The sequence below is a fragment of the Xenopus laevis genome, chromosome 2L (assembly GCF_017654675.1).
Source record: "Xenopus laevis strain J_2021 chromosome 2L, Xenopus_laevis_v10.1, whole genome shotgun sequence".
Lineage (NCBI taxonomy): Eukaryota > Metazoa > Chordata > Amphibia > Anura > Pipidae > Xenopus > Xenopus laevis.
In genome coordinates, this window is record NC_054373.1 from 142,769,181 (window position 1) to 142,796,967 (window position 27,787).

General features: G+C 37.8%; 1 protein-coding gene across 2 annotated transcripts in view; it reads left to right on the top strand.

The window, feature by feature from the left end:
• Window positions 1-3,156: 3,156 nt before the first annotated feature.
• Window positions 3,157-27,787, top strand: part of wnt10b.L (Wnt family member 10B L homeolog) — a 35,920-nt gene continuing 11,289 nt past the window's right edge. Inside the window, exons 1-2 of one of the 2 annotated variants that reach the window (XM_041582487.1) lie at window positions 3,157-3,391; window positions 16,792-16,960. Coding sequence is in view for 1 of the 2 variants with exons in the window: in XM_018247363.2 (XP_018102852.1) it covers window positions 16,872-16,954 (83 nt within the window). In the remaining variant the exon portion in view is untranslated. The remainder of the gene's footprint in view (window positions 3,392-16,791; window positions 16,961-27,787) is intronic. The other variant, XM_018247363.2, reaches the window with a different exon arrangement.

The following is a 27,787-nucleotide window of genomic DNA, read 5'->3' on the forward strand; positions in this document are numbered from 1 at the left end:
CTATTAGGGCTGTGCTAAAGGCATTAGGGATGCAATGCTACAAATGTTCTCACAGTATTAACTCTCAAATATAAATCATAGCTGAAAGTGGCCTAGTGGAATTCTTCTACAGGTGTGGGACCAGTTATCTAGGATGCTCGGGACCTGGAGTTTTCCGTAATATGTATCTTCGTGCTTTAAGCCTACTAAAATCATTTAAATGTTAAATAAACCCAATAGTCTTGGTTTGCCTCCTGTAACATTAATTATATCTTAGTTTGGATCAAGTACAAGGTCCTGTGTTCTTATTAAAGCGAAAAAGAAAATCATATTTAAAAGTTTGAATTTATTTTGTAGGGATATTATCAAGGCAGGGTCTATCACCTCGTGTGTAACAATACTATGGAACATATAACCACATTAAGAATAATTAGATTATGTTGTATTCAAATGAACAGCACCCACTTCTGAATCAAATAACTTTAGGTTTGAACCAGGTCCGGACTGAGAATTAAAATAGGCCCTGGCTTTTCATGTACACAGAGGCCCAATCAGCCCACAGAGAGGTCCAAACAGCCCCCACCAGCCCACTAAATACTGACTTTCTATGGCACTATATAGCAGCCCCTCTGGCATTTGCCAGAACCCACAAATTGCCAGTCCGGGCCTGGTTTGAACACTTGAAAGTGCCCAGTAGGGTGACCTAATGGAATTGTCTGCTATGAGTCTGTAGGCCATCCTCACACATCCTTTCCATTGGTCCTAGCTTTAAAAGGTGACAGTGACTAAATTAATTTCTATACCCCTGGATTAGCACAATTCTAAATTTGGAAAATAGTCCATATCCAGATTTAATTAATGTTCCTTGGTCATCATAAGCCACTGCCTTTTGCAATTTTTCCTTTTTTGCATTTTCAGAATAATACATAATACTTTGCCATTATATGTGATATATACGGTAAATAATATGTTTTTTGTTAGCTAATGACATTATTATGCTATCTTTTGTTATTGGGGTGGGGGCGACTGGGAAGGGAATAGGATGGAACTAGGGAAAGAAGTACTGGGCTACTTGTTTCCAAGCCCAGCATTAGCTTTGCTTTAGCTGTCTTTAAAATCATTCTGGATATGTGCTGCTATCCAAGATTGAGATTTTTACATCCCTTTCCATTTTTATCATTATGACAAAGGCAGATTTTCCTGATGATCTGCATTCCCTGAACTGAATTTTTATTTCTCCTGTTCATATATCCATGCTTACCTTATTTGTACAGTGATGCAAAATACAGATATGGGATCTGTTATCTGGCAACTCATTATCCAGAAAGATCTGAATTATGGGAAGGCCATCTCCCATAGACTCTATGTTAAGCAAATAATTATATTTTTTGAAACAATGTCCTTTTTCTCTGTAATAATAGAACAGTACCTTGTACTATATCTGAAGATATAATTAATTTTTATTATTGGAGACAATACAATCCTATTGGATTTATTTTGTGTTATTAAGTAGATTTAAGGTATGGAGATCCAAGTTATGGAAAGATCCCTTATCCGGAAGGTCTGGCAATTGTGCTGACCAGTCCATTACAGATAGCAACCAGATTCCTAGCAACCATGAAGCAGTTTTGAAGTCAGAATAAGTAGTAGTAGAGGCCCTGAAAATAAAAATATGAGCCATCTCAGAAACAGGGTAACTTGCAAAAATCAAGGGTCTTTGTACCTCCCTTCCCATGTGTTAGTCCATTATGTTTAGCTTTACAAGCACCCTGTACAGTACCTCTACTACACAAACCATAGGAAGTTGGATTAATGACCCTGCCAACAATTTTGCAAACATTAACTCACAATTCACAGCACATTCATAATGGGGGGGGGGGGTACAGCTGTCCTGAAGCCCAAAGTACAATTTTTTATTTAGAAATGAGCCCAACTTTCCCCCTACTTCAAAGAACCTACTAGAGGTATGAGATCCATTATTTGGAAATCAGTTATTCAGAAACCTCCAAATTACGGGAAGGCCATCTTCCACAGACTCCATTTTATTTTATCCAAATAATGCAGTTATTTTAAAATGATTTTTAAAAAATCATTTCAGTTGTTTTAAAGGTACAGGTATGGGATCCATAACCTGGAAACCCATTATTCAGGTTATTTAGAAACCTGCGAATTACGGGAAGGCCATTATCCAAATAATCCATAGTTTTAAAAATGATTTCCTTTTTCTCTGTTATAATAAAACAGTAGTTTTTACTTGATCCAAACCAAGATATAATTAATCCTTATTGGAGGCAAAACCAGCCTATTGTTATATTTAACATTTAAAATGATTTTCTAGTAGACTTAAAGGTATGAAGATCCAAATTATGGAAAGACCTTTTATCTGGAAAACCCATGAGCATTCTGGATAATAGGTCCCATACATGTATCAAATGACATTTCTGCAGCACCTCCCACGAGTTAATGTATTTGTGGTAATTGTATTAACAGTATAACTTTGTCTGTATAATGTAGTGTTACCACCTTTAAAGAATGACAAAATGCTTTGTACACTAAAAAGGAAACACCTCCCAGACATGGCAAAACAGATATAGTATCTTACTCTGTGAAAAGCACACAGAATCCAAATATCATAAATTCCCTTTATGCTGTGAAACGGCAACTTTATCTTCCTGGTTTCTGAAAACAATAGCAGCACTAGCATGTGAAGGAAAATATTAGTAGCAGAGAAAATATATATCCCCCTCAAACCAGTATTTTCTCAATTTTGGAAAGCTATGCCCTGCGATATCCCTATCCCTTAGATACTGATTATATACAGGATTAGAGAGCAGGGACCCCTGTCAACAATGAAGAAAGGCTGAGCCCTATCTAAGGAGTGAGGGGGTTAACAAAGACACCCCTGGTGAATATATTACACTGCTTTATAATATAATATGTCCTTTGTTTTTTTATACCTCCGCCTAAGGAGCCTCAGTGTTGCTGGGGGGCCAGAGCTAATGCCCTTAGTACCCTGCAATCATCCTACTTATCAGCCCACCTACAGAAGGTTGAGCAAGAGACATCTGCCAGGGAAAGAGATGAGGTGAATTCTGTAGAAGTGATGGACAGAGAGGGGAGTGGAGAAGTAACCACAGGGAGTGGCTGTGGCGTGCACTGACTAGAGCAACTTTAGAGAGGAGCCAATCTGCCAGAGAAACAGCCCCATATCCCAAACAGGAGCTGCTCAGACTGTGTCACAGGCACAGAACTACCAGGGCTGCAAACACAACCACAGGGAGAGCCAGTGCTACAGGGAACAGCAGTGGGAAGCTTGGTGGGACCACAGAGCAACAGCATCCAGGAGACATGAAGCACCCACTGAGATCACAAGGGAGCATCTGTAGCCCATAGCCAGGCACAGGAGAGCAAGGTATGGCAACTGGGCATGGGGAGGGGAATGGAAACTACCTGATGTGACTGATGCCACTCAGCTCAGCAAATCCTGGACAACAAAACATCATGCAACACAAAGACAAACTCAGGGCTGCTTAAAGAAAACTATATATGTACTATATGAGCATCCAGGGCCCCTTTTGTACAGTATATGGATTACGTTTTGTTTTAGAGACTCGGCAATGCTGGGACCCTTTATAGTTGTACCACCAGAGCACCTGGGTGCATTGTGTGCTCTGGATGCAATGGGAATACACAAAATCCCCTCTCCTTTTGTACTCTGCAAGGTTTCCTTTTCTACAAGTGAGTGTGGTGGTTGCACAGCTTTCCAGCTTGTTGTTAAATTGCAACTCTCTGCATTCAACTGAATGTCAAAGTTCAAATACAAAAAGAGAGAGTTGCAGGTTGGACACCCCTGAATTAGCTAATGCCAGCCAGGGCACAGGGCAGTGCGATAATAAAAATTGCTGCATTTAGATTTTTGAATTTGAACAGCTGAATTTGTGACTGACATATACACGTGTAGTCACTGTAAATGAATAGTAGGTGTTAAACAAACCCATGCGCTCACATAAGAACAGAGCTAGACAATGGGCAAGATTCTAGCATTTGTGAGAATAAAAGCCCTAGCGTCACAGACGCGACTGTCCAGCATTGTCAGTCCTTGCGTTTAATGAGCTGGGACTTTTCCCAAAATCACACATCTATAAGAATGTATAATTATGTCAGCTGTAACCAAGGTTTCCCCTTCCACATCGCAACGGAACAAAGTGCAGCCCTTAAAGTCTAAAGAGAAATGACCACAGGTACAATATATGTAGATAACTGGAACACAGAGATTAAGCTGGCCATAGATGCAAAGATCCGATCGTACAAATCATCGTACGATCGGACTTTCCCATCTCCCGACCCGCCACTAACCATTCAGATCAAAGTCTTACCAGTCAGATTAGTTAAAGAAGAGATCAGCAATGTTCTGCCCCTGACAGCAATCGTACGATATCTACAGTATGTCCAACCAAAGCTAGTGACAGTCTCCCACTGAAAATCGTACGATCAGCAATACACGCAGAGATATTATCGGCAGCCGACATAAATTTTCTAACCTGTCCGATCGACCAAACGACCGATCTCCGCCGGACGAAAAATGTCGGGACTCTCCACACAGGTTCTGAAAATCGTACGAATCCTCGATTCGTACGATCAGATCTTTGCATCTATAGCCAGCTTTAGGAGAGACTTTAACTGGCAACTCCTTGCCATCCAACTGATCCAAGAAACATCATGTTTCTCAAGGGGGGAAATCTATATGCCTGAACAGCAAAATATGTAATAATGCAATATATAATGCTGAAAAAACGGTATCATTTATTTTATAATGCCAACTTATTTGGCAGAAAAATAGAAAAAATTGGGGAAGGTATTGGTACTGGCCTCTTCCACCGCCAGCAATAATATAATGCAAAAAATGAAATAACCAATACCTTGTTCAGATGCGGGGTGATCCCAAATTTATTGTAGTGCTCTTGAAATGTGAGTCATGTTGGCAGAGCTTTTACAGAGATTATACATCATTCACATCAGTCCCAGCACCAGTGGAGTTTACAATCTAAGGTCCCTATCACATTCAAACACTATGAGGATCTTTTTTCCGGGGGCCAATAAATCTGCATGTTCAGGGGCCAATAAATCTGCATGTAAATATTATAATATCTATCATTTGTCTGTATCTATTTGTATATCTTGTTTAATTATGAATATATTTATCTGCAGCTCTCAATTTATACATCCACTTGTCTAATTATTTAACTACCTAATTATCTGTTTGTTGTTCTCTATTTATATAGCCAGTTGTTCTCTGTTATATATTTATCTGAGCTATATAGGAATATAGGCCTTTGTATTAATCTAGTAAATATCTATCTATCTATCTATCTATCTATCTATCTATCTATCTATCTATCTATCTATCTATCTATCTATCTATCTATCTATCTATCTATCCATCTATCTATTAGTCTATCTTCTTTTGTATATCTCTGTCTATGAAAGGAAATATTTTCCCATGCATTTTGTCTTCTAATCCCAAACGCGTGATTGCAGGTAAATGAGTTGTTAGTAGTGCAGTCATTGGCAAGAGTGATGGATGAGGTGGTAGACGCCTTATCCTGACACAAACCTGTAATTTGAAAGATGCCATTATAAGCACACACCTAAACGTTTGTAACCCCTGCCCACCATATGAGCTGGCACACAAAGAAAAGGTGTGAAAGGATTGTTGTACTATTACTAAGGAATTAATTCATTATAGGCAATTTCTCTCCGGCTGGTGCTCTAGAGGTAAAATAGTAGCCCTCATACAAAAAGCAAAAAAAAAGAACAATTTAACTAAACCATAAAAAGAAAAGAGTAATATGTACTGAAGAAGCATATTTCACACTGATGGGATTATTCATCAGGAATTTAATGTATTCATCAAATGCATGATGCATCTTGTGTAAAAACGTTGCCCCTTAAAATTATTACATTGTGCAATAGATTAATGAGTAGTAAATTACAAACTTGCGTAATGTTTTCATTATAGTAGTTCCTGCCTCTGTTAATGCTGTATTGTTCCTATTCTGAGAAAGTCTGCTGACATATATATATATATATATATTGAAATTTATCAATATAGAGAATTCTTTTTGTTTTTACTCTGACATTTTGCATAATAAAGACCATGTAATAACCACCAGCCCCTTAACACTATTAATCAGTCTTGCTGCCCATCTGCAATGGGAATGAGATTATTTGTGGGTTGTATTGTATAATGCAATGAAGTGAAGCTGCTCCTGAGGTCACAACTGTGCAGACCTAGGCTAACATTTGCAAATGAATTTATCAGCCCTATGTAGTTGGGGGTGAGCATTATAATGGTATAATCGTGTTGCAAGACCTAGTAGACAATTTAGTCACTAGGGTGCAATACAGCTGACCCAAAAATAAAAGTTTGCCTATTGATATTAAATGTAATTCTAAGCAACTTTCCAATATTCATTATTTCTTATAATCATTTCAGTTGTTTCAGGTACAGGTATAGGATCCGTTATCTGCAAACCCATTATTCAGATAGCTCCGAATTATGGAAAGGCCGTCTCCTATAGAGTCCATTTTATCCATACAATCCATTTTTTTTAAAGGATTTCCTTTTTCTCTGTAATAATAAAACAGTACCTTGTTCTTGATCCAAACTAATATATAATTATTCCTTATTGGAAGCAAAACCAGCCAATTGGTTTTATTTAATGTTTACTTGATTTTTTAGTAGACTTAAGGTATGAAGATTCAAATTATGGAAAAATTGATTATCTGGAAAACCCCACTCAGGTCCAGAACATTCGGGATAACAGGTCCTAAACCTAAATGAAATGTAGTTGCAAAACAACTGGACTCCTAGTTCTGACTTTTTAAACAATGTAGGCCAGATTCAATTCAGTGAGAAAAAGGTTTATCACATTAAGGGGGTTATTTACTAAACTCTGAATGCAAAAGTCCCAAAAAATGTGTTTATTTTTTTTTTTGTAAAACCGGACTTTATTAAACTCCGATCAGATCAGATCCGGCATCTCAGACCTGTCGAGGTTGAATATAAGTCAATGGGACAAGTCCCAATGATTTTTTTGATGTGCGCCGGGTTTCGGGCAAAAAAGCATAAAACATTTTTACCGCAAAGAAAATTTCCATGAATGGAATTCAATTTGAGATGCAATTCAATTCAGACTGAATCTGGCCCATTGTATGAAAAGTCAGTGCTGCCAGGGCAGAGAAAAGAAAGATACTGATTCCAATAACAATTTTAAAGTAGCTTTAAAAGCACTGGAGATTTGTAATGATTGTATATTGGAAGGTTGCTTAGCATTCAATTTCCATTCAGTAGCCAACATTTTATGTTTGGGTTGACTTCTCCTTTGATACCTCTGGTACATATGTTGTTTCATGTTAACCACTCAATGCTCTGACTAGCAGGCAAAGATTTTTGGGAGAAAAATAGAGGAAATAAGTTAGGGCAAAACAGTAACAGTACTAAGGCAATATATGAAGAATTGAAAACAAATAAAGTCCACATTTTCTTTCTTAAACAATACCAATGATCTTACATTTGTCTTGTAAAAATTTACTTATTCTGTCAGGGGTTAGTTTTATCTAAAATTTAGTTTTTTATCATCCATACAAATCAGACATTAGTCAATGGCAGTGGTAATCCTTTATGGACATAAAACCTACACACCAGGGGGCCTAAACATCAGAAAGAGAAAGAGAGAAATTATATTTCTGCAAAATATGTGACATAAAAAAGATCCCACTTCCATTAAAAAACACCTACCTCCCATCATTTGCCCTTTTCAAGATACATGAACTGCACAGTCTTCAGACTATATATATATATATATATTATTTTGCAAATACACCGCACAAGATGCAGCAATCAAAAATACCCAGGGGCTCAACAACAAATTATTTTTAGTCAGCCTTCGGAGATTATTTTTTTTGTAGCTTGACCCTTTTTAGTCGCTCAGAACACTTTTAGGGAAAAATGTAGGTGTTAAGATCCTTCCTGGGGCTAAAACACCTATCAACATAAGTAACAACTGGATATGCACACAGCTGGTGCAGCAGTGATACCTGAGGATGATTCCATGGAGCACACTGCTTTTTACTTATCATATTACATTCACAGTCATTGTCTATAGCAAATCAAATAATACAGATACCATGGACCACAGTTGACTGGTGTGTGCACAATGCTGATGAACAAATAATGGGGGAAGCAATGCAGTTGTGATGAATATTGTCCTGTTGCTTTAGCTATGGGATTAGTGCTTGGCATTTTGTAGGGAGCACCTAGAGGCTGTTATTTAGGGTTACCAGTTCAATTGAAAATTTATGGACCCGTCTTATAAATGCATGCTGCATTTATATTACATTTGAGATGTGCCCCTGAATTCTCAAGTGATCTGGTAACCCTAATCTAACTCCTAACTTGAACTAGAAGTCTCTCGGAAGTGTATATATATATATATATATATATATATATATATATATATATATATATATATATATATATATATATGTATATTTTTTATTTTTTTTTAATTATTTTTTTTCCCTTTTATATATATATATATAGAGAGAGAGAGAGAGAGAGAGAGAGAGAGAGAGAGAGAGAGAGAGAGAGAGAGAGAGAGAGAGCGCATATAGGACAAATAGTTTTTTGATTAATAAGAATTAGTAAGGAGCTATTGCCATCATCAATCCTATTCCTTATTAGTCAACATATGCCCTTCTTTTTCTTTAACCTTTAAGTTATATACTACTACAAAACATCCCTGTTATGAAAATAAAAAAAACACACAGACTCCACTTCACTTTATTTATATAAGTTTTTGGAAAACCATAAAGGAAAGTAAAAAAAACCCCTAGTCAGCTGAAGGATAGCTATGGAGTGGGACAGCTGGTATTGGATGGTACTTCCACTTTCAGGCAATATTTGGGCCTTAGTGGCACTTATAGAGGCATCGTATAATATACAAGTTTAAATAAAGTACAAATTCAAGGGATTCAATTTTTTTTTCACAATTTTATTCAATCAAATTTTTATATTCATGATTTATAATAAATCAGCAAACATTCGAGGTTGATAAAAATGAGAGTTTATGTAAAGTAGAAAAAGAACTCTAACAATATACAAGTTAGAATTTTGATAAATAGGCCTGTAGTGCAGGAAGGCAACAGGCATGTAATTAAATAAGCAATGCATAGAATACTGTTCAGTGACAGCACGATGGGTAGCAGGAGCCACTGCTGTCACCGGGCAAAGCAACTCCTTCAGTTTCCCATTGTCTTTTATAGACATATTAACTGAGTAGTTACGCAAATGTAACCCCCTGTTGTGTCCTGTTTGTTCCTAAAAGAAAGAGGCCCAAGTTATTGTTCTGTTAAAGCAGGGCTACATTTTTCTTTTCTTTTATGCCACCGTCGAACGGCCTGTGAAGACTCAGTACAAACATTCAGAAGAGCCGCACTCCAGGCATCAGGGTGATGGCCTCAATGTCCTAAAGTCATTTTGAAGTTGCAATAAATTGGCATCTCTTGTTCTTATCTAAAGCTATACTATCATTTAAAAAAATACATCACATTTCTATACCTGAAATCAATATGGAAGGGTTAGCAATCTAGATTAATTTTGAAAAAATTCCAGTGTATAAGGGATTCTATTTCATTCCACCTTCACCCAGTCGTCAATCTGTCTGTATAGCAGACAACTAAGGATGAACAGTTGTTCTGATCTAAATTTCTTGTGATAAAAAGGAAAGATAAATGGACTTTAAAATCATATGCTTCTGTTTATTGTATTAACTCTTTTATGGACAAATCATTGGGTTGAGGAAAGTGATATTAGAGATCAAATCCCCACTGACTCTTAGGCTTACGGCACATGGGGCATTTTTACTGCCGTTGTGCCCCGGCAGAAAATAGTGGTGCACAAAACACCCCTGTCCACCTGTCACCTTTCCTGATGTTAAGAATGGAAAGCTCCATGGCTGAACAACTCAAGCAAGTGTTTTTGTGCCAAGGTTTCCCTGTCACTGTGCCGGGTGCATCAGCCAGTCTTTCTATTTCTAAATATCTGAAGCATTGATGTTGGGCTGGGGTGTTTCGTTCACCACTGTTTTCCCCTGGACAGGAGCGGCAAATAACCCCTCCCCCTTTTGGCACTGGCCTTGGGGGATTAGATCTTTACTATTACAGTCACTTTTACTTGTAGAAGATGGATGCTGATTGGTTGTCATGAGCAACAAAAATGCAATTTATCACCCATGCTAGTAAAAAAAGAAAAAAAATTTCTTGGGTCGAGGCTGAGCTAAAATCACATAACTGAAAAATACTAGATAGACCCATGTTTACCAGAAAAATTGCAGTCTTTGTCAGTCCCATTCTTTGCTTTGTCCTATACAGACCTGCTGTAAAACCATTACATTAAACTTTTAGCATTTTATTCATTAAACTCCTTAACATTTCTGTTAGACTAGCACTTTATATCTTGAACAGAAGGTACCACAACTTTATATGTTGAACAGAAGGTACCACAGTGAACTTTCTCACATTCTCACATCACATACAACAGTCTCCCAAATTCATCACTCAGAGACCATGGGCACAGGTGCAAAACCTGCAGTTTCCCCCCCCCTTCAGGTTGCCAACCTGCCGAAACACATGCGCTGTGCACATAACACCTTTGGGCCTCCCTGTAGCAAATTGCAGTGACTCTAGCAGGCCCTACTTGGGGGACAGGCCTGGGTGCTCCCCAGGTAGTTACACCACTACCCAAACCACCACCATATTTTTGCTACTCAGTTATAAATATACCTGTCTATCTATTATGCTAGTATCTGTCTATCTAAAATATATTTCTAGAAGTGCTGAGATACTGAGATTCAGATGATTACCCCCCACCCACAAAACACTGTCCAGTCATCTCTGTGTGCTTCCTGTTAGCACTATGGTCTCAGACAGTGAATCAGACTTTACAAACTTGTGGTGCCCATCTCTCATGTTATTGATACTGCAATTTCATTGTAATTCACTGTACAGAAACGTGTGGCTAGTTCTGTGGGCTTGCACAACAACCTACAGTAGGTCATTCATCAGATATGATTGTTGTGTCTGAGGGCTTTTAGTGTTCTTTAGGAGTCTTCTTCAGCTATGGCTAGGGATACCAAGATTATACGACTGTAGTGCTGTTACGGAGCCATACATTGCATTAAAGTGCAAGGGTCACAGAAAATAAAAGAAGTTCTACAACATAACAGGCCAGATTACATTTTCTACAGTGTTATTTTATGACCAGAGATAGCTGGTTGACATGATGAAATGTTTCTTCATATAGTGTGCAAAGGTTTGAAATCTATAACTGTTTGTTTTAACCCACCACTCCATTAAATACAGTATAATATGTTGAGGTGCTTCTGCCATGAGCCTTCCTTTAAAATGCATTATTCTTTGGGGGGCTGCTGCTAAACTTTGCAGTTTTTTTTACCATATCATTTGTGGTTCTTCAACGGCTGGTGTATTTACATCTGGCTCTGCCTGGTGGGATTCTTTCTGTTCCAAGACAGTATGTCTATACAAATGGTGCTTAGTGATTTCATCTGTTATAATCAGTGGTTAGCGATGTCACGTATGTTAGATGACTCCATAAAATGTGTCTATAGTAAAAGATAATGTACTTATATATATTATATAAATAAATATAATAATATAGGAAGTTCCATGACCTGTACAAATGCAGCCTTGTGTCATTATATGACAGTGGGACTCTATACTTGTGTATATGTCCCTGGTTTAGACATGATCATTCCAAATAATAGGTGCCCAAAGATTATATTTTGGTGGATAAGGAGGTAAATGGTTGTTTACCAATTAGACTCATACCATCCTTCTACTGTACATTGGCCATTGTCCTACCTGCCCTAAAGGTACAGTTCATCTACACAAACCCTATCATTACCAATAGTACACTGCAAATAATATTTTTTTTCAGTTGCTGTGTATTTCTGTACAGATGGGCAGAAAAATTAGTGTATGCAGCTGGTCCAGGTCAGGTGCAGTTAAGTGTGTGCACAAAGGACAAGGAATGTGCACCGCAGCACAAATTAAATCTCATTCATGTGCTGCAGGTGGGCTCCGCCCTCTTTAATCTTTTTTTGGTATGATAGTGTTGCTGGCATAATCAGTCCCCTTCTGGCATCATATCTGATGTCATCAGAGTGGGTGGGCATCGGTTGGGCCATGACGTTCCCTCTCTAACTTTGAAATAAATATCATATTACTAAACATGCTGCCCAAACTTTACAAATGGATAATTTAGCTTTTATTACATAATGTCTCTAAGGATGCAGTGAAGTATATCAAAATATGTACCCAATCTCAACACTTGACAGTTTATAAAGTTGGTGACCACTGTCCAGGCTTGCAGAGTTTATATGGCAGGGAGGAAAGATAACCTTTATTTTGGGAAAACCATAAAAAATTAAAAAGAGAAAAAAATACCAAAAAATCATTTGTGAAATACTATTTAGAGGGGTTAAAGAAACTAAGGGTATATAGGGGTATAAGGAAACTCACCCTTGAATCATTTCCCCTGTTGTCATTGCCTGTTATATTGTAGTGCCTAGTGTAACTCTTCTTCAGAGTGTAGAACAAAATATATTCAACAATGAAAATAGCCAATACCTTCTTATGCATCGCTTGGGATCACCCCGTTTGATGCATAAGAAGGTATCGGCTATTTTCATTGTTGGATTCATTGCTGGCGTGTGGCTAGGCCAGTGCCAATACCTGCATCCCCTTCTGCCTTTCGTTATTGCATATACTGAACAAAATATATTTCCATTTGATAATCCATCATACTTTATTCTAAGGCTCAAGCTCAAGGGGCATAAGAGCTTAAGGATTCTGAATGTAACCCATGCTTTACCATATGGGGATTCATATTAAGAGACTCTTGTTAGTGATACAAATAACATATTTGGTTGTGTAGTTTTGTTGTTTGGAGAATCTGTTTTTATTGAGCTGCTCTTGGCCTCCTATGGTACAGTAATTGCAAAATGCAGGACAGCATTACAATAAGAGACAATGACGTTACTAGAGTAACAGCACATACTGTACATGAAAGCAGGAAGACATACTTTTCATTTCAACAATATTTTTATTTCTGTACATGTCAACTGTATTATGTTATACTAGACTAACATTTCTGGAACAGAAATGAGATGAATACTTTAGCTTGATGTAGTTCTACCCCATAACTTTGATAGTCCTATTGTGAAAATTTGGATACGAATGATCCCTGTTATACGGCAGGTGGAGGAGGTTAATATTTGTTTATTGCTATATTATTCAGCATTAATTAGGCAAACACAACATCAAAGGCAGGGTGGTACAATCTGGCAGCCTGCTAAAACTTGTCTCATTTTATTTCATGAAAGGAAACAAGGATTTCTCATGTGAGAGGGATTAAGATCAGTGCAGGTGCCATAGTGAAAAGCCAAACAAGAATACCCGCTTTTCCTTATGTGGATGATTGTAACTAAGTAAACAACAGATTTTTTTTCTTGCCTGGGTACTCTCATATCGAATAAAATAGATGCGTGGATGAATGAAGCAGAGCCAATTCCAGGTTACCCTACTCAGCCAACTGAGGGGCACACCATGAAAAAGTCCTCCAGGTCAAACTTAACATTGCGCCACATATGGATCAAAAAAGTTACACATTTTGCCCCTCTAGACATCAAAACAATGCATACAGCTTCAACAATTATGGAGAAAAAGAAAGGTCTGTAGCTTAAAACAAAATCAGCAGGGACATTTAAATAATAGTTAAACCTCAATTCCTCAATCAGTCTTCTTGGTTTATATACTTCTAAAAACCCCATTCCAGTATATTTTTCCCTTTTGATTTTAACTCTGCCTGTTCTGCCATCTGCCACTGTAGCTAAAACTTCCCAATTCTGCTGCCACTTAAATGTTTATTCTTCGTTTCTTTATCTGTTTTATCTCTTTAGCAGTAAAGCAGTGACGTGTGTAGTTACTGGGCCCCATAGCAAAAACATCACTTTGCAAAATAACACAGAAACATACTGTAAATGAAAGCTAGCGGTATTCATAAGTGTATTGTATTTTTCCTTTAACTGCCCGTAGGAAAAAGGAATTATGGAAAATATATTTAGATTGTGTTTGCATCACATGCACTTTAATACCATCGAAAAGGTGAAATGCTACAGTTTTTAGAACAGCCATAAATATTGGGCGCCAGTTATGAGAGGTTGATAAACCTTAGAAGTTTCAGGTTTCCCCTCATCTGCCTTTCCAACAGTAGAAAAGAAAACTTGTCAGTGGCTAGCCTCCAGGCTTACTGGCAGAGGGGAGAAATGTGACCCTACAATAGATACTCACAGCTGTAAGGTGCACTTTTGACTTGCTTAGTGCCAGCAATAGAGAATAAAAGGCAGAATCACTTAACTACACATTTTTATTATGCTGGTTAATTTTATGTCAAATTATTCACCTTTTATGTATTGTCAGCATTCAGTAGTTTTGTTTGCTCTGCCTTAGCTAAGCTTTATCTATTTTACCCTCAAAGCATTTACATTAGCAATACTTATTTCCATGTAGCAATCGTAAAGATAAATTTCCCTTTAAGAAAAGGGGATGTTATTACTATCATTTGAGTATTCTGTATATTTAGAATCTATACTATAAATTAAGATTGGTTTGTTTTTAAGAGACTGAAGGATACATTTCTTTCCTGTCTCCTGTTATCAGTCTCTTTACCTTATCTTTATGTAATAAATTAAGATAGGTCTGTTTTTTTTATAAAAGAGAGTCACACATTCCAGTATATACTCTTTCCTATGGAATCATAAATAGAGACAAATAGGTTCATTCACAACATAGGTTTACGGTTAAATCTGGAGTAACAGTAACCCATAGCAACTAATCAGAATCTTGTTTTCAGTCAAAAAACAGGGAAAATGGGCTGCTATGGCATACTATTCCATAAAGTTTAAAAAAATGACAATGTCTCTTTAAGAGGTAAATCAGATAATGCTACAATATCACTAATGGTTTCCATGTAAACTATTTTATTTTATGACAGTTCCTCTGTAGGTCACAAAAATAAGGAAAGCAAAATATTGTATCTTCCAGTTGAACTGATTCAGGAAGAGAATTCCACAACTTCAAAGCTCTTACTGTAACAAATCCTTTCCAAATATTAAGATGGAACCACCTTCCTTTTAATAAGAATGAATGGCCTTGGGTCTCATGGAAGGATCTACTGGTGGTTTTCATGGTTTAGAGTAATTAGTTTAATCTACGATCTACTTTTAGCACTAAAAAAATATGATTCGGGTAATGAAAAAAATACATTAGTAAATCAGTCAGATAGTGACTGTAATCGTTTCATTTCTTCTCATGTTTTTTTCTTCGCCCCCACACTTTTCCCCTACTCTCAATCTACAATTATTATGACTAATAGTTCACTGCCAACTAATTCACAGACTTAAATTAAACCTGCTGTTAAGTCCTGATATTATCCATCTAGGGTTTTTTTTTAATTAAAAGACAAGGCCAGTAATGCATAGCTTTTATTAGAGATACATATTTTGCTAAATACATTGTTAGTGTCTCAACATTGTTTTGTTTCAAACATCATCCTAATTATACACACGAATTGAAGTTTCACAGGCTTCATTACATATAGGCCATGCAATGTCCATGAGCTTCAAGCTAACCAGTTCAGATCAAAGGGATGTATTATTAAATTAATACTTAACTGTTAATAAATAAAAAAAAATCTAAACTGTACTGTAATAAGCAGTACTGCTTATTAGCAAAAGTAATAAATCAGTGGGTTTGTTGGAATGTGTGAATGAATAAGAAATTCCTCTTACAACTCATGTACATTTTATTATAAGTAAACCTTTTAGGGCCTGTATATTTCTTTTAATATAAGAAAAAAATATTAAAATTGAGGTCATTTCTGACCACAAGTGGTGTGAGTAAAATGCAATTTTGAACATGATCGCAATGTTTTCCCCCCCCACAATGCAGTGGTTTTCATGAATTCCAGTGTTGTTGAGATGGCCAATGCATCCAAATGTATGCAATTGTGCTCACACTTCGATATAATTCAGACTCAATTTCGCTAAATGTTTTCAAAGTCCAGTTGAGAAACAGTAATTCCCAATATTCAGAGTGTAATTGATGTGTGTGTCCAATTCTTTAGACATAAGTGTACTTCTCCTATGGGACCAGAGAGCTAAGAGAACCCTGAAGCTATCACCTGGTCTGGTGGTAGCTCTGGGGTTTCCCTCCATCAATTGAAGCTGAAGGTCTCAGTTCAGAACAGAAGGAATGCAGCGGCAGCAAACAAAACTATATGGAAGTGCAAATACTTTAATGAACGGTTTTACACGCAACTGACTGCGGAGGAGAAATTTGCGTGACCACAACTGTGCTTGTGATCGTAAATGACATTTATACTGAGAACCCGTTCTAAAAGGACAATACAAATGAATTTTAATCTCTATTTACTGTTCTTCCTAATCAGCATCATATGTGGAATATTCTGAAAAATAATGATCAGCTTCTTGTCATTCCAAGGTATTACTATATATATATATTTTATATGCTATTCAAACTTTCAAAATATAATAGGTGGTCGCCTTAAAGTTTTTGTATAAATTCATACATGGGAATGTTTTGGTTGGTTTATTTAGCCTTTTGATAATGCAGAAGATCAGATTAATTAAGTATCTTTTACTTTAACAGGGCAGGTTGGACTGACATAGATAGAAGCCCCCCGGGCCAGGAGATGAAGGAAGAGCCTCACCATCTGACACAGCTGTCCAATGAAATGTCAGAGGATGGCCTGGGACAACCGTACAGAAACATGGCCCTGGATTCTTGCCATTGCCATCTGGCTGTCCAGCCGGTAAATGTGTGTTCATGTTTATGTGTGAATGTGATACATTTTCATAGTCTGGCATGGCCATTATCTAAAAGGGGATTCTTAGATGTCACTCTTTGAAACCACAAAATGTTTAATTCTGGTCAAGATATCAGGTAGTAATATCTCTTTGTGTATATATTAGATTTAAAATTTTAAATGTTTCCGTTGTATGCTTCAATTTTCATAGAATAGTGCAAATGGATTAGCTGATTAGATATTATTAATAAGATTTAACAATTTTACTAATAATAATATGCAATCATTTAAATATTCAAAAATGTATTTAATGAAATACTACCTTTACATGGAATCCTTCATAGTATCCCATGATCAATTTCATATACAAGAACAAAGGGTAAGCTCAACATAGTGCCAATATCATGTGAACACATAAAATGCATAGACAACTGTATAAAAGCAGTGCTTATTCCATGTCTCATGCTCCCAGAACACATGGCAAGTACAGAGACAGTTCCATGTATAATAAATCTATGGCAACATTGCAGAAAGTCATCCAGCCTTCTGTAAAGGTATTGCTTGAAAAATTATTTGTATGACTGCCTATATGAAAGTCTTGTTCAGCACAGATTATGTTTCGTGCACTTTTGCACTGGAATAAATTGTTAGCATTAATTGTCCATGGTGACATCACAATAAATATGTAAAGACATGCCAACTCATTTTTGGATTTTTTATTTTTAGTAGTAGGACTAACTGTTCATATTACATATGTAATAAGTTTCAAAAGGATGAGTTGGAATGCTGTGGGCAGTATAAGGTTCAGATGTCTGGTATAACCTAGGGTTGCCAGATCATTCAGCAGACTTGGTTAATTGCTTTTTTTTTTTTTGTGCATTCCTCTTATGGCTTTGGCATATCGTTTTTTATACTGTTTTGTGGCAATACTTTTAGTTGCTTTTGTCTTTGTAAATCCTTGAAGTGGTTTGAGATATAATTGTTATGTATTTGGAGACAGTGCCAAAATGAACATTCTCTTATTTTAATATCTGTCATTGTAAACCTCATTTTTTCTTATCACGAAACGGGGATATGATGACCTATGGAGCTTTAAACTATGCAAAAAGCACTCAATGCTCAGCCTGACTAACAGAGGGATGTGAGACTGAGTCGTAGTTATATACTAGCGCAGTTCTTCAACCTTTTTTTCAACTGTGAGCCACATTCCATTGTATAAGTAGTTGGGGAGCAACACAAGCATGAAAAAAGTTCTTGAGGTGCCAAACAAGGGCTGTGATTGGCTATTTGGTAGCCCCTATGTAGACTGGCAGTGTAAAGGAGGCTCTGTTTGGCATTACTCCTGTTTTTACACAACCAAAACTTGCTTCCAAGCCAGGAATTCTAAAATATGCAGCTGCTTTTAGAGCAAAGTCCACGGGGTTGGTGAGCAACTGATTTGGGTCACTGTACTAGTGTGTCCAGGCCCAGACTGGGTTTCTGGCAAATGTCAGAGGGGCTGCTGTAAGTTGCCATATTTATTGGGCTGGTGGGGGTTGTTTGGGCCTCTTTGTTTGCTGTTTGGACCACTGTACACCTGAATGCCAGGGCCTATTTTGATTCCCAGTCCAGACCTGAGTCAGTGTCAAATGATCCTATAGAGATTGCCTAATTTAAGTGTAACCAGGATGTATAAAGGGATTTGTCATCTCATGGAATTAATGTTAAATTACCTGTGCTTAGCCCAAAGCTAAATAATTGATTAAGTCTGATCTTGTCAGCAACATCTTGTAAATATATGGCAGCACACAAGTCTAAAACTGTGGAAATGAGTCTGATTTAACTCAAGTCAGTCAGGCTTATGTATCAACATAGTGCATGCTAATCCATGGTAGCAAATTGGCAAATTGCCTAGTGTAATTAGAACAGTGGAAGCAATAGTTTCATTACTTTTCATGGGTTACTAGATCAGGATATATTTTGAATTACTACATTAGGGCTCATTTACAAAGCTCAACTGCAATTAAGGTTGTGTAAAGATGGCTGCAATCGTAGCACAAATTCTCTTAAACATACTTGTGTCCAAAGTGGCTCCTTGGACTTCAGAAAAGTTATGCTCAGCACCATTTCATCTGACCCACGTCCCTGTTTCAAACTGTTCTCAAGTGTCCCTGTTGACTCTGGGGAACCATGGAGCTACCCCAGGCTTGCAGAGCAGCATACTTACTCCTTAAGAATCACATCCAATCACACAGCAGCAGAAATCTACATCTGATTCATGCTGAAGCACAAGCACAATTATATGCACTGATGCATTGGACGAATCTTCCCTTTGTGTCCTCAATTATGCTGTAATTTTGGGCAAATGCTGCATTGTTAGTAAACAAACAAGGCGATTTGCTCCCAAAATTAAGCTTTGGGCTCTGCACTTGCCCTCATAAATGAGCCTTATTGCCTTTAAGCTTCCCCTAGTTTACTTTACTGATGCCTTATAAAAATATGGCTAGAAATGTTGTATTTACATACTGCACTTAGTAGTATGTGCAGGTCAAGAAAAGCTCAACCTGCACCCAACCTGGACCGGCACCCGACCGACCTGCTCCAGCTTCAGCTTCCCCCTTCCATTGATAGGCCCGCGCTGACCCAACCCACTGATGACATAACAAAAGGGGCAGGGAAGGCTGCACCTATAAAACTGGAAGTCGGAAGCCAGTAGTCTAAGGTCACGGGCAGGGAGAGCCGGCAGAAGATATTGACCCAAACACACCCACGACCCGCAAATGGCACAGCAAGGTCGGCCTGAACAGGTCCAACCTACCTGGCCCACCCACATCACTAGCACTTAGGGGTGCTTTTGCCATCGGCTGTGAAACTATTGCACTCTCTGCACTACAAGAGACACATTTCTAGTTGTGCTCTACAAGTTACCAGGGTTGGCTACCCCCAGTAAAGTGCCACCTCAGGCAAGGTTCTTAGCTTTATAATCAAAGCAGAATGATGTGGGTTTTCCCAAAAATCAAACAAAAAAGTAGTTAAAAGTACAAAAACATTTATTATGGCATAAGTGACCAAAGAGCTTGATGCGTTTTGTGCCTATTGGGTTCTCAGCTTGGCAAAAATGCGATATACTGTATTAAAGGGGTAGTTCACCTTTCACTTAACCTTTGGTATGTTATAGAATGACTAATTCTAAGCAACTTTTCAACTTTTTTTTATTATTTACCTTTTCTAGTTTTCGAATTATTTGCATTCTTCTGACCCTTTTAAAGTTGCCCACCACAGATCCTCATCTTGGATCCTGTTAGGCCATCTGGTTGGCCTTGATTTTTTTGCAGTTAGAATAAATATTAGGTTGTGTGAGCACACTAATTGACCATTTATATGATAAAACCTATTTGTAGTACATAATCAACTACAGCTAGAAGCTATGACAGTCCCCTTTCAACTTTTTGTTATGCATATTGAGCCCTACAGGCATAAGATACCCCACTGCTTCAAAGGAGTGTATTTAATTGTGGTTTTGGAAGTTCTTTTCATCAATGGGAAATCTCTTCTGAAGCGCCCCTGACAATACCTGCCTCTTCACTTTGGTGTAACTCAATGTAGCGATGAGTGGGCCGGCCTAAATCACTATGTAGAGTTAAAAAACGTCCAATGTCAAACTCAATGAAGCCTTTAAAGAATGCATGTTAAAGGGGCAGTAAACTACCTTGTTCAACATAAGTGCAATAAATAGGGCTTGTGCCTATTGTTTTAATCACAAAAAAATCTATGGTTTTGCAATTTCTTGGGGCAACAGGGCAAACATATTTGATCCTTGCAAGGTTGATAATTAGATTACCAGTATACAACCCTTCCCCTCCCACTTTGGTGACTGTTTTGTTAGCAGGTGGCTATTAAGTAGGGGATTATCTACCTAATTATCTACCTCACAAGTAGTTTCAATGTTCCTGTTTAACTACACAAATCATAGATGTTTTGTGATGAAAAGAATAGGCAAGAAGTACTTTTAGCCTAAGTCCTGTACATTGCACTCATGTTGAACAAGGGGGTACACTGTCCCTTTAATGCTTGGAAATCAAAGCCATTTCATAGTATGAAAATACTTTTGTAAGAATTGGTTTAATATATATGCAAATATGGCTTTATTGCATTTTACTTCCTGTTTTGCAAAAAGTTTTCCTTTATTACCAAGGTTATAAAACACAAATTATTTTCCCTTCAGCATGGACATGTTTTGATCTGTCGCTGGGTCCCTTGGCTCATAGCTCTATTTTTCTGCCCCTCCTTCAGCAAGAGTGAAACTGCTGAGGTTCAGATCTGAAGTGAAGACAAATATATTCCCACCCTGCAGGGAGCGTTTCACAGAGTTTCTGAGGAAGGCCAAGGCTTCTGTCCCCACCCAGGGAAAGAAAGGGGACCAGAATTAACCTTATCCTGAAAGCAAACAGGGCAAGCAGCTTTTACTGACTAAACATTTCGAAATATTTAAAAGAAGTCCATCTATCTCTAGCAATTAAAATGAAAGATAGCTTATTCAGGTATATGAGTGTTTGGCTGTTACCTTCAACCAAAAAGCAAACATTAATTTAGCCAAATTCTTGTTAGTACGGTACCTCCGCCGTGGGTACAACTGCAATATCCAAAAAAATACAATTAACAAGAAAAGGACCAATTATGCTTTAGTTCACATATTTGAAGAAAAGCTTATTATAAAGCATTAGGGATGCACCAAATCCAGGATTCGGTTCGTGATTCAGCCTTTTTCAGCAGGATTCGGCCAAATGATTCTACCTGGCCGAACCGAATCCAAATCCTAATCGCGTGACTTTTAGTCACAAAACAAGGAAGTAAAGAATGTTTTCCCCTTCCCACCCCTAATTTGCATATGCAAATTGGATTCAGATTCGGTTCTTTATTCGGCCGAATCTTTTGCAAAGGATTCGGGGGTTTGGCCGAATCCAAAATAGTGGATTTTGTGCATCCCTATAAAGCAGTGATCCCCAACCAGTAGCTCGTGAGCAACATGTTGCTCCCCAACCCCTTGGATGTTGCTCTCAGTGGCCTGAAAGCAAGTGCTCATTTTTCAATTCCTTGCTTGGAGGCAAGATTTGGTTGCATAAAAAACAGGTGTACTACTAAACAGAACCTCCTGTATGCTGCCAGTCAACATAGGAGCTACCAATAGCCAATCACATCCCTTATATGGCACCACCTAGGAACATTTTTCATGCTTGCGTTGCTCCCCAACTCTTTTTACATCTGGATGTTGCTCACGGGTAAAAAAGGTTGGGGACCCCTGCTATAAAGCATTAATGTTGTTTGTAGAGGTCCATGGACAAGATGGTAGAGAATGAAAACAATACGCATACCTCCCAACTGTCCCGCTTTTAGAGGGACAGTCCCCCTTTTGACAGCTCAACCCGCAGTCCCTCGTTTGTCCTGGAAAGTCACGTTTTTCTCTACACTGAACAGCCAGAAAAAGAAACAAAGTTTCTATCTTAATTGGTTTTAGCAGAGAGCCCGGAACAGCCACAGCAGCAGATAAGATACTTTTGTAACAATTTTGAGATAAGCAAATAAGTAATTGTAACAATATAAGACAAAAGGTCCATTTGGAGAAGTTAGACCCACAGCTTTAAGGACAATTTACCTTCATTAGCAAAACTGTTATAACTGAAAAAAACCACAGAAATATGTTCAAACTTTCATAACCTGCCAGATTTTGTAAAATTAACATGGTAATTAGGGGGTGTGGTAACAAAATGGGTGTGGTCAAAACATTTTCGCTGAGCTACGCCTGACAACTTATTTGTCCCTCTTTTTATTTCCAAAATGTTGGGAGGTATGCAATAGCACTTCAGCATGACTAGAACAAGGGCTAGGTAGGCAGTAGGTTACTAGTCCTGGAGTTAACCTGTAGTTACATTACCCAGTTAGAAGCATATAAACCAGCTTCATTATGGCTTGAATGCACAAATGACATAAAACCCTGTGTAAAATATCCTAAAACGCTGCCTAGTGAAATTATCAATTACAGTTGATGGTAATTGTGTCAAATGACTCACAGAAATACGGGTACCACCTTGCAGTTCCAATACCTTTATATGGTCATTAAACATTTCATTGTAGAATTTTATATTGGGGTTATTACCTATATCAGTGCTGTCCAACTGGCCCTCCCACATCAGTGGCGTAACTAGTTGTTACTGGGCCCCACAGAAACTTAGGTTTAGGGTCCCCAACATATCCAGAGGTTGTGCTTTTTTACCAATATATGTGGAAATAGCTTATTAATTAGGGCCTTGTGGAGCCCTCTTTATCTCCTGGCCCCCCTGCAGCCGCAAGGTCTGCTTCCCCAGTCGTTATGCTCCTGCCCCCACATGAAAGCCTGCCTATGTGTAAACATAAAGGGCTCTTACTGACGAGCGGTTGAAGCTGCACTCCCCTGCGTTCCGTTTTTCTGCGTTCAGCCACAGGGGAGCGCAGGAATAGACGCATTTATGACGTCTATAGACGTTTTTTTCAATGGGGCTGTACTCACACAGGCGCATGTAGGCGCCGAACGCAGGAAAAATGCAGCATGTTGCGTCTCAACCTGCGTTCAGCGCCTACATGCGCCTGTGTGAGTACAGCCCCATTGAAAAAAGCTAAATGTGTCTATTCCTGCGCTCCCATGCGGCTGAACACAGAAAAACAGAACGCAGGGGAGCGCAGCTTCAACCGCTCGTCAGTAAGAGCCCTAAAAGGTATCAATACTGAGATTAACTGGTCCCTGCATTGTTTACACCTGATCCTGCATTGTTCACACCTGTGACACCTCTATTGTTCACACCCATAAAGCCTTGTACTGTTCACACTCAGACACAGAATAAAACTGCCCACATTGTTCATCTGTTCACACTCATATAAACTGTTCAGCAAAATAATTTTAGGGCCCAATAGTAATGAGCCATTTTTCAGAAATAAATATATATATATATATATATATACTGTATATCTATATTGAAACTGCTTATAAATCAGTATCCCACTGGGGGGTCCTTATAGTTCTTTGTTTCTGCTGTACACTGCCGTCGAAGGGATGATTCTCACCTTGTCATGGCAAGAGCAGTCCTTGCACACATAAGTTTAAAGGGGTAGTTCACCTTTAAGTTAACTTTTAGTATGTTATAGAATGGACCATTCTAAGCAACATTTCACTTGGTCTTCATTATATATTTTAGTTTTTGAATTATTTGCCTCTTCTTCTCTTTCCATCTTTCAAATGGGGAGCACTGACCCCATCAAAAAAAATGCTTTATAAGGCTACAAATGTATTGTTATTTCTGCTTTTTATTACTTGTCTTTTTGTTCAGGTCCTGACCAGATCAGTTAAATTGCAAACTAGAGAGCTGCTGAATAAAAAGCCAAATAATTCAAAAACCACAAATAATAAAAAAGGAAAACATACTGCAAATTGTATCAGAATATCGCTATCTGCATCATACTAATGGTTAACTCAATGGTAAATAACCCCTGTAATGTGAGTAGAGCTAAATGTTGACCAAATAACTGCAAATAAAACACAGTCAAATGCATCTTAGAAAATCTTTTAAAATAAGCAAGAAAGTGGTGGGAAAGAGACATGTCACTTATATGTGCTTGCAGCTGAGGTCTTGAGTTTATTAGCGCAGCTACAGCTAGATACTGTATGTAGAGCTATAAATCTAACTTGCAGGAAGGGTCTTAAATCTTGTAGGTGCTTGGTGGTACATTTGCAGAGGTAAAGCCCTTTCATGCCTCTTTAAAATACTTTTCACGTTTAGTGCCTAAAGTCTGACGTTTTTCATGTTCCTTTCATACATAAAATAAATTGAATTTAATAGCACACGTGCTTCCAGTTGCGTTTTTACTGATACCGGAGGCTCCTCTTGCAATACAAAGAGCAGTCACTGGAATGTCATATTCTTCAGAGTTTTATTTTTATTTATTGCCTGTGTATGCAACAGGTCCTGTCCTGCATTTCAAGACTAATGAAACTAGGATCTAAATGAATTTTTGTGGCTCAGCAGAAGAAGCAGCATATATCTGAAATGCTTATTTTGCCTAGATTAGAGAACGGCAGCAGGGATTGGCCAGTGTGCATATACAGTAGTTCCCAGCATCTTTAGCAAGTTTATGACATATACAGACCCACCAGGACACATTCCTAAATGCATTCCTATATTTTGTTCATTTGCAATTCTACATTTATCTTTTCCCAAACATACCGCTGTGAGCAACCAGATGAAACAAGTGTTTTGTGTACTTCTTCTTGATGGTGGAACTAAAGCTGTATTGTGTGATTCACAGAGGTACATGCTGTCTTAATGGCACTGCTCCATCCAAACTGTGCGCCTCAGGTGGGAAAGCAGCACAAGTATAGTTCAGTTGGCAGGTTCAGATTCATTTTACTTGTTCAGCTGCAACTTCAGGGATTGTGGAGGCAACAGTAGGGGCACGTCTTGGCACTCATGCATATCCCACTGAGGTTCCAAAAATCCCCACTTAAGAAAATACAAACATAGTGATTAATTGTGCTGCAGTGACATTTGCATCACAACAAAGTTGGACATTATACATATACAGATAATAGATAGACAGACAGATAGCTGATAGAGAGACAGATATGCAAATAGACAGATAGATGATAGACATATAGACAAATAGGTAGATTGATAGATGATAGATACATACATACATACATAGATACATACATAGATACATACATAGATACATACATAGATACATACATAGATACATAGAAATATAGATGATAGACAGACAGATAGATAAATAGGTAGATAGATGATAGATAGACAGACAGACTGCTAGATTAATAGATAGATAGACAGATAGATGATAGACACATAGATAAATAAGTAGATAGATGATAGACAGACAGACAGACTGATAGAAAAATAGATAGATAGATGATAGACAAATAGACAAATAGATAGATAGATAGATAGATAGATAGAAGATAGCCAGACAGATAGATAAATAGGTAGATAGATGATAGACAGACAGACTGATAGATTAATAGATAGATAGATAGACAGATAGATGATAGACACATAGATAAATAAGTAGATAGATGATAGACAGACAGACAAACAGACTGACAGATAAATAGATAGATAGACAGACAGACAGACAGATAGATGATAGACACATAGATAAATAGGTAGATAGATACAGTAGATAGACATATAGATGATAGACAGACAGATAAATAAGTAGATAGATGATAGACATACAGTATTTTTTCTTTATATGGCCCGGGAACCCTCTGTGACTTCCAGAAGGAAAGTTATTGATACTTACTTATATTTTACACTACAAGGTATTTTATACTATACCAACATATATTATGTATTTGTATCTATAATTGTCCTTGTAAATAGGTTTACTAGCCTCAGCCTTCAAATGTAGAAAGGACACTGTACCCACTATCCCCCACCTACTGCAATAATTTTGCAGGTCCTGGATTAGTTATATGACATTCTTCAGAATTCTAAACAAAAACACAGCAGGGGCATTTACTACCAGTCCTGGAAGCAAAGTGCAATTTTGAGTGCAATTGCCATGCCTTTTCCCTTCAATGCAGCATTTCCCCCCAGAATTGCAGCATTGTTATGGTTGCCAGGAGGAGCTGTACCTGACATGTATGCGGATGCATTAAAAGTCCACTAACATTTTCACGAGACTCATACAAAATTGCACTGAAAGGCTTTTAAGTGCGGTTGGCATCATTTTTAGCTTTCGGCATGAGAGTGGTGTGTGTGTGTACCCAATTCTTTTGGAGCATCTGCACTGTGGAAAGCCTGGAGCTATTGCCTGGTCCAGATGTGGTGGTAGCTCCAGGGTTTCCCATCGTCAATAGGCAGAGCAGAGCAGAGCTTGATTCAGAATGGGAGGATGACAACTGAGTAAAAGTACGGAAGCACACGATGATGCAAGTACCTTTGATTAATGTGGATTTTACACGTAGCTGGCTGATTTAGTAGGCCTGCAACTGCACTAAATGACATCTTTTATGTATCCAGCCATAAGCTGAATGTGATAAACTACTTAATTAACTAAAATACATATAACCTAATTGATTTGAGCTAAAGTTTGCCTGTCATGTTGTACAACACCAACAGGTGGGTAATCTGACATTTGCCTGTGCAGGGTCCTTTAAGACATGTGAGGCATGCTTTCATACATATTTAATGCCACATTAAATGAACTTTTTGGGTTAACTAAAGGGTAGAAAAACATAGCACACAATAAAATATTTCCCAAGCACTGGGTTTTTCATAATAAAGTCGTTTTTATTATCTGCAGAGGCTGATTTTGGCATCACTTTGCTGATGCTTTTAAAAAAATGCTTACTAAATATATCTGACTATGTTGTAACCTGTTTCCAATGAGAATTCGATGTTCTTTAAGGACACAGGTCATTCACCACACCCAGACCAAACTCACAGGTCAAAAAAATTTGTCATCATTCGCTCTAATACATTTTTGTTTCCTTGTGGGATTTGAGCTTTTCACATGAATCTATTTGTACTTTGCTCATATATTTTGTAATGCAAGCCACAACTGTAGAGTAGCTGGAAAGAGGTAAAAGACAAAGTGCTCCTTATAATGTATTTGCATTCTGCGTATCACACACATCAGGTCACTTGTAAGAGAATAAACACTTTGGGCCAGATTCAATACAGTGAGAAAAAGGTTTATCACGTGAAAAGTCATGGAAGAGATTCAGTTTGAGATGCAATTCAATTCAGAAAAACTTATCTCAAGGTTTGACACATGAAAACTCTATTGAAGTCCTTTGGGCCGGAATCA